A 16409-nucleotide genomic window follows, 5' to 3' on the forward strand; every position below is an offset into this window, starting at 1 on the left:
TCTTCTACCACAGATGGGAGGGTATCCTGGAGAAAGAGGTAACCAGAATGCATGCCATCTTGGGGTGGGGGGAGGAGAGAGATGGGGAGGAAATTTGGAACTCAAAATCTTGTGGAAATGAATGTTGAAAACCATAATTAAACAAATGGTTCTTAAAAATAAAAAAATATGCAGAAGAATTGGCAGATGAGTTTAAATGCAACCATAGATAGTTATATTTAGAAAAAATAAATCTAAACCATATTTATATGAGAGTGTGGTCTAGGCTGTCAGTTAAGATCCAGAAAAGGGATAAAGGAATCATTATAAACTGCTCTGAAGATAAAGTACTACTACAACCAAAACATCAACAAATGTTGAACATTATCAAAAAGAGTTTAGGAAGAAAAGAGAAAATATTATTTTACCCTTCTCTAAAACCTTGATGTAGTTGGACCTGGAAGAGTGCGTATAGTTCTGGTATTCATAGATCAAGAAAAATAACATGGGTATGGAGGTGGTCCAGGAAAGGGTGATTAAAATAAGCAAAGGGTAGGAGAACTAATAAGACAAAGAGAGGTTAAGGCACTTCTTTCTGCAAAGATAATGACCAGAAGAGGTATATGACCAATGTCTACAAAATATGAATGATGTGGTTAGGTGAACATAAACTTATTTAACAAATATGGGAATATCAGAATTTAAAAGGAATCAGTGAATCTTGTGAAAGGAGACATTTTGAGACAAGTCAAAATATATGTTGGTAGCCATAAATTTATTAAGCTGATTATTTCAACAGGTTAATGGCCCCCAAGTATAAGTAGGTTCAAAGGAAAATTAAGACAAATTGATGAATGATAGATCCAATTGATTTAATCCTTTTGTACTTCTACTTTTCAAAAGATGAATCACAAGGTCACTGGAGAAAGAAAGACATTAATTCTGGTCTTGTTCTCTCTCTCTCTCTTTTTTTTTTTAACCAATTTCAATATACAAATGTATCATGGACAATGTTGAACTAACCAATGAAATTTCAAAACAGCAGTTAACTATATTTTAACCAAATTCTGGTTTAAGGTAGCTAGAAATGGTAACAGTTTTCCCCAATTTTCTCTGTTAAAATTCCCACAGTCATTGGGGGTGAATACACAGTGTGGATATTCAGAAAACAGCTTTTCAGCAAACTTAGGGAAAGTGCTTGGCAGAAAAAAAAAGAGATCATTTGGAAGAATAAAAAGGTCAAGAATGTCAAGAGAATTAAGGGGAAAAATGTGAAGGAAGGTGGTCTAGCTACACCAGATCTCAAATTGTATTACAAAGTGGTAATCATCAAAACAATTTGATACTGGCTAAGAAATACAGTGGTGGATCAGTGGAATAGATTAGGTACACAATACACAGTAGGAAATGACCATAGTAATCTTTGTTTGATAAATACAAAGATCCAAACTTCTGGGACAAAAACTCAAACTCATCATTTGATAAAAACTTCTGGGAAATCTGAAAAGCAGTTTGACTAAAACTACATATAGAACAATACCTCATACCATACACCAAGATACTGTCAAAATGGGTACCTGATTTCAACACAAAGGATGGACCATAAGCAAATTAGGGGAGTGTGGATAAGGGAAAAATTTGCTAAACAAGAGATAGAGAGCATTTCAGGATATAAAATGGATAACTTTGATTACATTAAAATAAAAAAGTTTTGCACAAACAAAACAAACACACCCCAGATTAAAAGGAAAGCAGAAAACTGGGGAAAATATTTGATAGCAAGTTTCTCTGATAAAGGCTTTATCCTTCAAATATATAGAGAACTAAGTCAAATTTATATGAAGACAAATCATTCCCCAACTGATAAACAGTCAAAGGATATGAACAGGCAGTTTTCAGAAGAAGAAATCAAAACTTTCTGTAGTTACATGGAAAATGCTCTAAATAACTATTGATTAGGGAAATGCAAACTGAAATAACTCTGAGGTACCACGTCACACCTATCATATTAGCTAATATGACAGAAAAGGCAAATGACAAATGTTGGAGGGGATGTGGGAAAACTGGGACACTAATGTACTGTTGGTGGACTTGTGAACTGATCCAACCATTCTGGAGAGCAATTTGGAACTATGCTCAAAGAAGTGTAAAACTGCATACTCTCTGATCTAGCAATATACCACTACTAGATTTGTAATTCAAAGAGATTTTTTTAAAAAAGGCAAAAGGACCTATATGTACAAAAATATTTATAGCAGCTCTTTTTTATGGTAGCAAAGAACTGGAAATTGAGTGGATGCCCATCAAGTGGGGAATGGCTGACCAAACTGTGGTATATAACTAAGATGGAATACTATCGTGCTGTAAGAAACTATGAACAGGATACTTCCAGAAAAACCTAGAAAGATTTACATGAACTGATGAAAAGTAAAGTGAGCAGAACCAGGAGAACATTGTACAGTAACAGGAATACTGCCCAATGATCAACTGTGAATGTCATAGCTATTCTCAGTAATACAAAGATCCAACACAATTCTGTAGGGCACATTATGAAAAATGCTATACACCTCCAGAGAAAGAACTGATGGAATCTGAATGCAGATCAAAACATACTGTTTTTTAAATTTCTATATTTTTCTTGGGTTTTTTGGTCTGTGTTTTCTTTGACTACACATGCACAACCTTTATCAAACTGCTTGCCTTCTCAATGAGATGAGAGGGAGGAAAGTGGGAGGAAAGTGGGAGAAAATCTGCAACTCAAAATTGTAAAAGACAAAGATTAAAAATTGTTTTTACGTATAACTGGGAAAAATAAAAATTTTTAAAAGAAGAAAAAAAATAAAATAATCTCTCATTTCCTCACTTTGATCTCTCCTTTCCCCTTTTTTATTTTAATTTTTTTTGCCTGCTTTTGAACACTCATGTTCAGTTATACCATTTACATCTTTCCTTCAACAGAGCTAAATGCCCTGGTATTGTCTTGATTAATAGTATATACTTACAGACACAATTAAAAATGTCATCAGGCAGATCATGTTTATGGGCTGTTTCTTATTTCTCTTGCTGTATAATTTCAAGGTATGGTTTTTCTCAAATGTGTGTGTTAGTATAATATATAGTTTTTATTATTTTAGTATTTACTCTTACCTATGATTAAATACTGAAATACCAATTTATTAAAGATTATATAACTGAATGAATTTTGAACTCACCATTAATCTGCACAGTTAATACAGCTGAAGAATCTCCCTGTTTGGTATCTTGTTCCATATTTAACAAACGTGATTTTAAACTGTTGTTTTCTTCCAGCGACTTGCTTAATTGTTGTTTCAAGGTATCCTAATGGCATAAAAATACGGAGATAAGAAAAACAAAATTGACTATCACTGCTTCTTAAACTGTGGCTTGTGATGGGGTTGCAAGTGGAAAAAGTTTAAGAAGCCCTGGACTAACCCTTAGGTATTAGTAACAATGTAAGTATTATAATTTCTGAATCTAATGTCTTTTCAGAATTTCTGATAATACAGGTATTCATACAATTCTCCATATAATGCATTACCAAAATGAAATGATAGTCACTGCCTTCAAGGAACTCTACTAAGTAAGACATAAGACCTGTATTCAAACATAATAAACATTTGAATGTCAAAAGTTAATGAGCATAAAGCATTTTGTAAACAAGATAAATTTGACTGACATGCTACTCATGCCTTCATTCAAGTCACTGATAAAAACATCTAGGTCAAGGCTCTTTCCAGGTTACCATCCACGATATGTGCTATTGCTGAGTGTGACAATATGAGTGCCTAGCGCTCCTGATGCTCTGCAAGCCGAGTAAGAATTATAAAACAACTGGTCAGGAATCTGAGCAGGTCTCAAAAATAATATTTTTTGGAGTTTCAACTGCTGGCGAGGACTTCCTTCAGTTAAGTACTGCAGAACAGGAGTTATGTTTTATATACATTTTTAAAATTCTTGCATTATATGTTCATAAATTTCAATTCTGAATATTTAATTGGATTTTACGGTCCATTATGGTCTACTGCGTTTTAAGCAAACACAAACAAAACCTTGAACCTCTGGTCTAAGCTAAATTTAGGTTATCCCACATAATATTTGGCGCTGTGAATAGACAGTTTTTAGGTTTTGTTTGTTGTTCTTTTTTTAAACAATATTTTATTATGGCCTCATGATCAATTTTTTTAATGTAGGAAGGAAAGCAGGGAAAAGAGTAACATTTTTAAAAGAGATGGATTTGGTGGATTGCATTTATGATCCCTATTTCCTCTGCCTCTCCCTATTCCTTATGGCCAGCCTGCTTCCAGTACAATAGTTCATAACTTCTGGGTACACAACCCCTCCTAAAATCTCCCTCCCCTAGACTGGCTCCAGGCACTATCTACAGGTCTTTACTCAGATCACCAGAAAAATCTGGGTCAGTTAGTGAGATCTGAGTGACTGCAGACTGGGGTAGATCCAGCAGCTGTTCAGATAAGCAGGACTATTCATTCTCACAAACTCTCTGCACTTAATGGGAGGAAGTACAAGGCCTACCACCATGTTAGGATGGCAGAGAGTGATGACACACTTTCTCATGTTTAATAAATGCAAAGGTATTGATAAAATTATATTAGGATATCTAGGAGCAAGACGGCAAGGATCCTTCTACCCTTCCCGTCAAAACTTCAGATTTTCCTGAAAGCCTCTACTCTACCTGGCTGTTTGCATCCAGACTTAAGGGACTGTCAGAATGAATTTTCCTATTGGTGAATCTAGTTCCACTACAACTTGGATTATTTAACTGTAGGACCCCTGGGGGACCAGGAGGTCATATGTCCAAGTTACTGTGGTAAGAAAATGGAAAGCATGAAATATATAAGGGTGAGTATTCGCCATGTTACAATTCTACTAGGGCTGCTCAACGACTTCATAGGCGTACTCCAATTTCTACCATGGGTTTGGGGAGACAAAGCACTGAGAAAGGAATACCCTAGGTAGAAGACTCCCCATATGGGCCTCAGTTGTGGTGGATGATTGGGGGAGTGTATTTAGGGCATGGAGTTCTTGGGAGCCAATACTTGTCCAGAGATAGATCTCTGTCCAAAGGTCAGCTCTGACTCTGGTTCATCTGCTTAGATTCAAAATTTTCCTTATATACTGAAACACTCTATTCTGACCTTGCCTTGACTTTACCTTTTAGGCACTTGGGAGCCACAGACCTGTTTTCTGTTAAAATTATGTATCCATTATCTTTAACCTGGGCAATACTCTCTCTGCCGTAGTAATCCCTTTGCTAGTTATTATTCTGGTAGGGCTAAATGAAAATCCTTGGGGCTGTCTAAACTACCTCTTATGGTTAAAATTAAATAATTTCAGTTATATATGAGTAATGGTGCTAGTGGGTCCCAACTAGTACCTCCCTAGTAACAGAGATAGAGACTGGAGTCGTCTATTATGCACAATTATGTTTAATTACCCTATGTGGCCAGTGAAAGTAGATGTCCCTAGTGATTAATAGCAGTTTACTAAGAATTGAATAAAGGAGCTATTCCAATTGCTGCATCTGTTCCTCATCTTGTCCAGCTAGAATAGGGTGGAATTATGGATCTCGCCTTTTTTCTCCATCCCTGTGGCTCAAACCAGTAAGGGACTGTTTGTTTTTACCTGGGAAGGAGTTCAATAAACTTCCATCATTTCCCCCCATATCTGAACCTTCTTTCGTGCTGCCACACTCTAGTGGGCAGAGACCTAAGAGTCCTCACTTATGAGCACATTAACACACACCTTTATATTGAAAGTACATTGGCTAACTGTGCTGGATGAGGCCACGGTAACAGAAGTCTTAAAATGGATGGTGGCTCATGTGACAGACAAGGGATGGAAGATCTGACTAAATAAAATTCAGGGTCCTTCCCATCCACTTAAGTGTTTAGTTATACACTGCATGAAGAAAACCCAGATGACTCCAGATATGATCCACAACAAGCTATTGACACTTGCTTTTCTACAGACTAAGAAGGAAGTTCAAAGGCTTATCAGACTCCCTGTGTTCTAGAGAATACAAGTCCATTCATTATCTGGCTATTGTAATGGCTCTTATTAAATTATGAATAAGTTTGACTTTTTTGAGAGGGAATTAGAACAGATTGTAGACTTGCAAGATTTAAAGTGGACTGGAGCATAAGATCCCAAGGGCTCCTGGAGGTTTCTGGTACCTGAAGGACCAGGTACCAAGGACTAGCTAGATTAAATCACTAACTAGGCTGTAAATTTTCAGGAAAAGCCACTTAATTCAGTATGTTCAAAAAACAATTACTTTCATATTATTAGACCCTAGTTGCTACTGAAAAGCTCACACTGGGACACATGACTATCCTTCATCCAGAACTACCTATTATGAGTTTAATTAAGCTTTTTCTCTAATTCAGAGCACCTTAACAGTAACTGACCTAGAAAATTAACTTCTTTAACAAAGTTATGAAGAAGTGTTAACTCCATGCAGTCGTACGGATTCAGAAAAATGGTCTTCTTTTGCAGATATGCAAAGTTAAGTTATTAGTGCCTAGCAGTATTTACTGTATTTCTCTGCCACCCACAAAGAAGTTCTTTCTCCCCACAGCTCTTCCAGGAAATCACTGAGAAGGAAGGAAATCAATATCTGGAATCCTTTGGGAGATGGGATATATTTTCCCACAGAAACTATGGTGGAAATAGTAGTTAGTTATGGTTGAAATAGTACCATTATATAAATATACTTCAGGTAGAACATGAACTAATAAGCAAGCTTTTGTATATTGACCTGGGAAACTCACTACAATTTATAATATTGTATCTTTGGAGAAATGTGTTCCAAGTTATACAAACTAACTTAAGCAAACTTTTCAAATATAACCCTTTCATAAGTTAAAGCCTGTTTGTACTTCAATGTAGTCAGACTTGGAAAGAGAACAATAGGATTATTACTTCCTGTGATATTATTCTTCTATTAATTTTTCTTCTATTAATGTATCCAATTCCCCACCCAACACATCTAAGAATTAACATTCATGGCTCACCATCTCCTGAAGTGTGTTGTTTAACTCCAACATCAGCCCATTAATCCTTATATTGTACTGCTGTTCCTGTTCAGCAAGATTTTGTAAGGCTTTGTTTTCTAAAATTAAATGATTAATTTTTTCACTCATGATTGATGAATTTTCTTGATTGGATACAGATGTTTGCACAGAAGACAAAACATGTCTTGCCTGACCTGAGAGCAATATTATTTAAGAATAAAAGATAATATCACAAATATATTTTAAATATTTCAAGGTACTTTCTTTACAATTCTACTACAAATGAAATATGGCATAGAGAATTCTAAATTTTATATAGCATCACTTATAACAGTGTATGATAACATTGTTATGGTTATTCTATCAATGCAGAATGCAGTGTACCCACATCTGCTCATTCTATGATTCTTATTTATGTTCCTCTTAAATTTTCCAAAGAGGATCTGACCAAAACATTAGAGGATTTAAAAAAAACATTTTATAGGTATCTAATACAGTACTCTGGATATCCATCTGTTATCCCTCATTCTAATTTCACAACAAACTCACTGCTTATTCCAGTTTTATGTCCTTAATAATGTCTTTCATGCTATTTCTCTGAAAATCATAGTTGGCAATGTATTTCAGCCTACTTACAACTACCATGGACCTCTATTACCCTGTGGGTCAACAAAGATCTTTTGAGATTGTGGTCTTTCATGATTGACAGCTATGTTGCATCACTATTATTATTTTTTGGAGGCAATCAGGGTTAAGTGAATTTCCAGGGTCAAAAAGCTAGTCAGTGTCTGAGGCCAGATTTGAACTCTGGTCCTCCTGACTCTTGGGCTGGTGCTCTATCTACTGCACCAGCTAGCTGTACCTGTATCACTAGTATTTAAAAGAGGTTTTATGTTGGTATTAAGTTTGGGATAATTGAAACCACTGTACAATTTTCAATTTGTTCTCTTCTTCCTATTTAACTGTGGCCTGGCTCAGTGTTTAATCGCTGAGCTATTTCAAGATACAAGTCCTGGTAAACTATCTTGATGACCTACCCATCCAAATTTATGCCATATTCTGGGCAATGTGAAGTTCTTATTCACTTCACTTTTCATTTGTGTATTAACTGGTATCTATCCAATAAGTAAAGGCTTCAAAATGTGGGGTGCTCAGGATAACCTGGGACTTGAAATAATCAGCACAATGTCTTTTGCACATAGTAGCATCTAGAGTTGCTCACAAACTCCAGTCCATACTCCATATAGCTGCCAGTGATCTTCCTAAGTACAAGTCTGACCCTCTTATTCCCCTTAATAAACCCAGTTTATTAAGATATCCATAAGATCAAATATAATCTGGGTTCAAATACTGAGTCCTACTACTTCTGGCTTTTTTCTAGTATTATTGATACAGAAAGTATTTCTAGAACTATGTAAAATAACAGTGCTGACAATAAACATTATTGTTTTATTTGAATCTTACTGTACAGACCTTTAACCTTTCTCCATTATATGGAGCTCTGGGTTTTGATAGATACATCTTACCATATTATGTCTATACTTTCTAGGCTATGAACATTTCTAGTGCTTTTTTTTAAACATAGTTTTGTCAAAAGCCTTTTCAGCATCTATCAATATAATTGGGTGGTTTTTATCATTTTATTAACATGGACTATACATACTTGAAAGCCAAGTTAACTGAATTGTATGCAAACACAGAAAGAAAATTTATGCTAGTGGGGTACCTCAATGTGTCCCTTTCAGACCTAAAAAAATCATTTCTGTAGTCCTCATGGCAAAGACTTTATTTTCTGTAAGGCTTTGTTTGGACTAATTATGGTCTTATTCTCTTTGTCTGGGTTTATCATTTGGGTTTCTGTCAGGTCATACTACTTCTATATGGTCAATTTTTGTAGAGTTCAGATATATGTCTGTTCTCATATTAGTGATCACCAGAGGTCTATCATCTCCAACTTTGCTAAAGTTCTATTCAGGTAATTAACTATTTTTTTCTTCTGGTAATTGTAGTAGTAGTTACTAGATTTTCTTGGTCTAAATGGATTATTTGGTACACAAACATTTAGTATTTGTATTATTATTTATGGTGTCTTTAAGTATAAAATCTCTCATTATCATGTGTCTTGTTACTGTTACTCTCTTTTGAAATCAAGATTGTTAGCCCTGTTTTGAGCTGACCTGAAGCATAACAGATTTTGTCCCAGGTTATAAATCAATCTTTATGTTTCAAGAGTATTTCTTACAAATAGCATATTACTGGATTCTTCTTTCTAATATATGCTGCTATTCTTTTCCATTTAATGGGTTATGAAATAATCAGACTGATTCTTTTTTAAATTGATCCTATCTGCAATTAATTGATTTTGTCCTGTTACTGCCTAAGTCATAGTTCTTTGTCTCTGAACTTAGTTTAGAAATTCAGCTGGCCTATAATGAGTTAAGTTTTGAAATCCAGTTCTGCTAATCAGTTTTATTCTTGTCTCAAGGAAATGTTATCCTTGAAGAATGCTGGTGGATACCAGGGAGTCTGTACACCACCAAGCTATCCTTCAAGGATTGGATTGTTATCCAAAGAAGTCTGGTCCACTATCTCTAACCTTGAAGGCAAATTCAAACAATAAATATTTCTTAGTCACAGCAGGAAAGAAGGGAGTTGTTGCTAGCCCCACATTCCCAATTTCCAACCAATCATATTGTCTCTCATGTCTCAGCTCTGTAATCAATCATACTGATTTCATCATTCATGATATTAAGCTCTTTTAAACAATCATAACTTGCTCCCTACTCATGAAATCCTATTCTTTGTTCCATACTCCTCAAAACTACAAAAGACAGGAAGGTGAGATTCTATTTTATTTTATTGGTAAATTCATGCTTTATTAATAACTTGATCATACTTTGTGCCTCAGTCTACTTATTTTTATTTTATTTTAGCTGTTAATTTATCTCATTAATGTTCATGGTTATGACTATTAATCTGTCCACTTTTATTTTTATTTTCTTCTCTCTTAGCCTCCCTCTCCTCCCTTTACAAAGAAGTGGTGTGCTTAACACTAATGATCTATAATTGAACAGATGTTTGCAATCCATTGTCCCTCTTATCTCTCTCCCAAAGGTTTTTTTTACTTTCTTTTAAATACTCCTTAAATGGTCTAACTTACAACACTGGTGGTTACCATTCACTTGAACTTCTCTTCTTTGTCCCTATTTATTTCCCTGTTGATTTCAATAATTTCTGTATCAACCTCTGTATATGTATTGTTTCCAACCTTCCTCTCCTGTTCAGATGAAAGGCTAAGTTCTCTTGACACCTCCTTCCATGCTCATATACTCTTCATCACATGCATCCCTGCTACGTGAGACTATAAGTTCCCTTCTATTCCTCCCCATTTCTTTTTCCTTCTCTAACCACCAAAAGAAAACAAAACCACTCCCAGGCAAAAATTCTGCCTATGAATTTAACTTTCCTATGTAACTAGAAGAGTTCTGGGGACATTTGCTTCTTTTTCCATTCTTAGAATGCAAAAAATTTATCATTGCATAGTCCCTTCAAATTGATTAAAAAGTATTTATCTTTCTATGTTCCTCATGGTTCCTAGGTTCACAATTCAAAGTCTCTACTTTGGCCTTTCCATCAGGAATTTTTGGAAATCCTCTGTTTCATTAAAAGTGTACTTTTTTCTCCTATAGGATTATATTCAGAATTGTCAAATAGGTTATTCTTGGTTGTAATGCTTTTTCTTTTGCCTTTTAGAACTGTTACAAGCTCTCCTCGAAAGCGAGCACTGCCAAGTCTTTTATGATTCTAACTTTAACTTCTTTGTACTTTAATTCCCCCCTCCCAGCCCCACCCCTCCACCCCAGTCCCACCCCAGCTGCTAGCAGTATTTTTCTTTGACTTGTTAACTTGGATTTTGGCTATGACATTCTTGGGAATTTTCATTTTGAAAGTTAACTAGCAAAATCTTTCTATCTCCATATTGCCCTCTGGTTCTAAAAGACCTGGGTGCTTATTGTTTATCATTTCTAGAAATAAAGCATTCAGGTTTTTTGTTTTTGTGATTTTCAGGCAGTCTGATGATTCTCATATGATCTCTCCTTGACCTGTTTTATGGTTCGATCGTGTGTGTGTGTGTGTGTGTGTGTGTGTGTGTGTGTGTGTGTGTGTGTATGTATATGTACAAATGTATCTGTGCATATGTGTATATACATATACATGTATTAATATATGTGTCTATATACATATACACAGACACATATAATTTTCCCCCAATTACATTTCTGAGTTCCAAATTCTCTCTCTCCCTCCCTCCTCCCTGAGATGGTAAGCAATCAGATTATACATGTACAATCATGTAAAACATTTCCCTATTAGTCATTTTGGTACAAAAAGACTCAAACAAAAGAAAAAGAATGAAAGAAAGTAAAAAATAGTATTCTTCAGTTTGTATTCAAACAATGTTAGTTCTTTCTCTGGAGGTGGATAGTATGCTTCATCATTAGTCCTTTGGGATTGTCTTGGATCGCTGGGTGGCTGAGAATAGCTAAGTCATTCGCAGTTTTTCATCGAACAATATTGCTGATGCTGTGTACAACATTCTCTTCGTTCCATTCACTTCACTTTGCATTAGTTCATGTGAATCTTTCCAGGTTTTTCTGAAAGCATCCTGCTTGTCATTTCTTATAGCACAATAATAGTCCATCACAATCATATATGCCACAAATTGTTTAGCCATTCCTCAATTGTTGAGCATCCCTTTAATTTCCAATTCTTATCCACCACAAAAAGAGCTATAAATATTTTTGTACAAATAGATCCTTCCCCACCCCCATCCCCTATTTGATGTCTTTGGAATAAAGACCTAGTAGTAATAGATTCAATATTGCTGGATCAAAGGGTATGCACAGTTTTATAGCCCTTTGGGTATAGTTCCAAATTGCTCTCCAGAATGGTTGGATCAGTTCACAAGTCCACCAACAGTGCATCAGTTTTCCCACAACCCCTGCAACATCCACCATTTTCCTTTTTTGTCATATTAACCAATCTGATAGAGGTGAAGTGGTACCTCAGAGTTGTTTTAATTTACATTTCTCCAATCAATAGTGATTTAGAGCATTTTTCGTAACTATAGATAGCTTTAATTTCTTTGTCTGAAAACTGCCAGTTCATATCCTTTGACCATTTATCAACTGGAGAATGACCTGTATTTTTATAAATTTGACTCAGTTCTCTATATATTTGAGAAATGAGGCCTTTATCAGACACTTGCTGAAAAGTTTCCCCCAGTTTTCTGCTTTTCTTATAATTTCAGTTGCACTGGTTTTGTTTGTGTAACAACTTTTTAATTTTATATAATCAAAATTACCTATTTTACACTACAACTTTGTAATGCTCTTTATATTTTCTTTGGTCCTAAATTCTTCCATTATCCATAGATCTGACAGATAAACTATTCCATCCTCTCCTAATTTGCTTATGTATCACCCTTTATGTGTAACTCATGTACCTATCTTGACCTTATCCTAATATATAGTGTGAGATGTTGGTCTAGATCTAGTTTCTGCCAGTTTTCCAGTTCTCCCAGCAGCCTTTGTCAAATAATGAGTTTTTATTCCAAAAATCTGGATCTTTGGGTTTATCATATACTAGATTACTATGGTCATTTACTATAATGTAATTTGTACCTAATCTATTTCATTGATCCACCATTCCATTTCTTAGCCAGTACCAGACTGTTTTGATAATTACCACTTTAAATACAGCTTAAGATCTGGTGTGGCTAGACCACCTACCCTCATATTTTTTTTTCATTGATTCCCTTGATATCCTTAACCTTTTGTTCTTCCAAGTAAATTTTGTTATTATTTTTTTCTAGCTCTATATAATATTTTTTGATAGTTTGATTGTTATGGCACTGAAAAAATTAATTTATTTGGAACTGTCATTTTTATATTGGCTCAATCTACCCATAAGCAATTAACATTTTTCCATTTGTTTAGATATGACTTTATTTGTGTGAAAAGTATTTGGTAGTTGTATTCATATAGTTCCTGAGTTTGTCTCAGCAGGTACACTCCCAAGTATTTTATATCATATAGCTATTTTAAATGGAATTTGTCTGTCTCTTGCTGCTGGTCTTTGTTGGTAATATACAGAAATGCTGATAATTTGTGGGTTTATGGTTCAATTGTTTTTATACTATATATTTTCTTCTATTTTCCTCTACCTTTTAATTTAAATATTTCTTGTAGTAGCACAAAGACACTGCTTTCAGTTTAGTTCATATTAATTTTAAGATATTCTAATTTAGAGTTTTACCATCCTCTATTCTCAGCTTTTAGAGGCAGGTAGGTGGTTCAGTGGAATACATGCTAGACTGGTGGTTACACCTCAGCTCAAATCTGCCCTCAGATACTAGTTGTGTGACCCTGGCTAAGTCATTTACCTTCTGTCTGCCTCAGTTTCCCTGCCTATAAAATAGGGATAATAATAGCACCTACCTTCCCAGATTTTTGTAAAGACAAAATGAGATAATATTTGTAAAGTACTTTGTAAACCTTAAAGCACTACATAAATGGTAACTCTTATTATTCTTATTTTTACTATTAATTTTTCTTTCCAGTTTTTCTTCACTGTCATTCCCTTTTACTTCATATTTTGCATATTGATAAATTTTTCCATGTGTTTTCATGGTCCTTTTGTTGAAGACTTTATTTTCTATGAATCTTTACTTAGACTTGTTGTGGAGCTACTCCCTTTTCTGGGTTTTTCTCTTGGACTTCTGTCAATTCATCCTATTTTTCATTACATTTGGTATTTTCTTTTGTGTCTCTTGCTTCAATTTTTGGATTGGGCTTTTGTACTTGGGTCATATTTTGCCGCCTTCCATATTCTAGGATGGTGAGGGTAGGTCCTGCTTGGTCCTGGAAGTGGTAGTTAAGAGGAGGCCCTCCTTTTGCAGAAACATCTGGATTATAGATAGGCATTGTACTTACTCAATTTAGTGTATTAGCCTTGGCTGCTTCTCTGTATTTTCCTTTGTACAAAGTCTTGAACTTAGAATTAGCTCCATCCCTTGCTATGAGTCTGGCAGATCACAAACAGATGTTAATTATATTGGTAGCAACCTTCTGCAAGAGTGCAGGGTTTGTTGTTTTTTTCCCAGATATTGATCTGGACCTTTCTACTGCTGTGTTTCTGGCCTGGGCCGCCTAAACGCTGCCTGCAATTCCATTAGCAGGGCTACTTGGACAGAGTAACTAGGTGTTACTCTGATCCTATCTCTTCCTGTGCATTAGGTAGGGCAGCTTGAGTACTACCTGGGCACTGGTCTAGCTCTGTTTCTTGAGCTGAACTTTAGTCTGGTGTTTTCTCCTGCTCTAGGTCTGTTTTGCTTGTATACTTTGCCTTCTGCTTATCCTCATTTGTCTCTTCTCAGAAAGTTCTGAAGGACTCTTACAGTCTGAACTTGTAGTGTTACACCGAATGAAGGAGCTCATGGCTGTTTCTCTTTGGTTTTATCATTGTTCCTTCTGGTTCAGTTTAAGAGTTTTCTGGGGTGTTTGTAAGGGACTAGGACTCCACTAGATACCAACGTGTCACCACCTCCCCTCAATGTTCTGCTCATTTCTTTTATCCTTGAGATTCGGCTTCTGAGTCCACTATTCAATATTACCAAGGTTACCATCAATCTCTTGATTGCTGAATGGTCTTTTCAAGATCTCGTTCTACTTGCCCCTACTGTAGCTTTGACACCTATTTGACACCTCTTTTTCCATGCTACTATTCTTAGTCTTCCATCTACTCATCTGACCATACCAACTCAGTCTCCATATTTTAAGTTCTCATATAAACTTGCTCTTCTTGGTCCCCAATTTTTTCAGTGAAATATGAGGCAAGATTCTTAGAGGGTGGGGGGAGGGGATGCTACAGGAGGTTTTAAGAGGAATGAAAAGGTTGAAAGGAAACATACCAGCAGTTTAGAGGATCAGGAAAAGCTTCATGTAGAAGGAAGCATTTGAGCTGTGCCTTGAAGGAAGAGAGATGGAGGTGAGAAGGGAGGCCTTGTGGGTTCTTTTTAGAGAGACAAATAAAAAAATTGGAAAAGTTGGTTTCAACTTGGGCACAAGTGCAATAAAAAACATCATTTCATTGCTTCATTGGTCACTTGGTATTCTCTCCTTTTAGTGCTTAAAGAACTAAAATTTATACAGACCACCATGAAGATAATTTCAGTTTATCTATCAGCATTTATTGTAGGGGATGAAGAAACAGAAAAAAAATCACATGAAGAACCTGGAATTTTTAAAACCAAGTCAACATAAGAGCAGAACTAGGAGTAATGGCTGGAAGTTGTAGAGAGGTAAATTTTGGCTTCTAACAATTAGAACAATCAAAAAACTTACTAAAGATCCCCTCTTTCACATCAGAACAAGTGGACAAACAGTATACACTTGGAATCATCAAGTGAAAGGGTACAGTCTCCTAAAGTAGTCATTCCACTTTTGAATCACCATTGGCCAAGAGCTTCCTCTTCTCTCCTCATCTCGCATAATTCAGATGCCTTGTACAACTATCTTCCTTCCCTTTGTCTTATGTGAAGAGGGTGCCCTTCTTGCCAGGGCAAACCCCTCTACAAACCACTGACCATTCTGTCCCACCTCCTCCAGAAGATTGTTCCCTCTATTATCCCTACTCCCACTTATCTTAAATCTCTCCCTGTCTGCTAGCTGCTTCCCAACTTCCTAAAAATATGTCTTTGTCTTCCCCATCCTCAAAATACTATCAGATGATCTATCCACTGCCTCTCCATATGTCTCCTCCTTTTTGTGACCAACTTCCACTGGAAAATCAAATACAATCAGTGTCTCCGTTTCCTTTTTCTTCCAAACACTCCTAAGATCTGTTTTCCAACCTCATCACTCAACTGAAGCTCTCTCCAAGGTTACCAATGATTTCTTACTTGCCAAATCTAATAGCCTTTCCTCAGTTCTTCTTGGTTTCTCTGCAGCCTTTGACATTACTGGTCTCCCTCTTTTCTTTTATACTCTCTTCTCTCCAGGTTCCTATGACACTACTCTATCCTGGTTCTTCTACCTACCTGACTGTTCCTTCTCAGTTTCTTTTGCTGGATCTTCATCCAGTTCATGCCAGCTAATAGTGTCCCACAGGGCTCTGTCCTAGGCTCTTTTCTCATTTTCCTCTATACTATTTCACTTGATCTCATCAGCAACCATGGATTTATTTACTATCACTATGCTAATGATTCTCAAATCTATTTATCCAGTTCTAACCTCTCTCCTGGTCTCCAGTCTTGCATCTCCAACTGCCTATTAGACATCTCAAACTAGATGTACTGTAGACACCTGAAACTCA

The 16409-nt window shown here is 35.8% G+C and overlaps 1 protein-coding gene across 1 annotated transcript in view; it reads right to left on the reverse strand.

Moving 5' to 3' along the window:
• Positions 1-16409, reverse strand: part of CEP72 (centrosomal protein 72) — a 67278-nt gene that overhangs the window by 20875 nt on the left and 29994 nt on the right. The window contains exons 6-7 of the mRNA XM_036745734.1: positions 7035-7228; positions 3192-3318 (exon numbers count right to left, since the gene is read on the reverse strand). Coding sequence (XP_036601629.1) covers positions 3192-3318; positions 7035-7228 — 321 coding nt within the window. The remainder of the gene's footprint in view (positions 1-3191; positions 3319-7034; positions 7229-16409) is intronic.

This window comes from Trichosurus vulpecula, chromosome 1 (genome assembly GCF_011100635.1).
Source record: "Trichosurus vulpecula isolate mTriVul1 chromosome 1, mTriVul1.pri, whole genome shotgun sequence".
NCBI lineage: Eukaryota > Metazoa > Chordata > Mammalia > Diprotodontia > Phalangeridae > Trichosurus > Trichosurus vulpecula.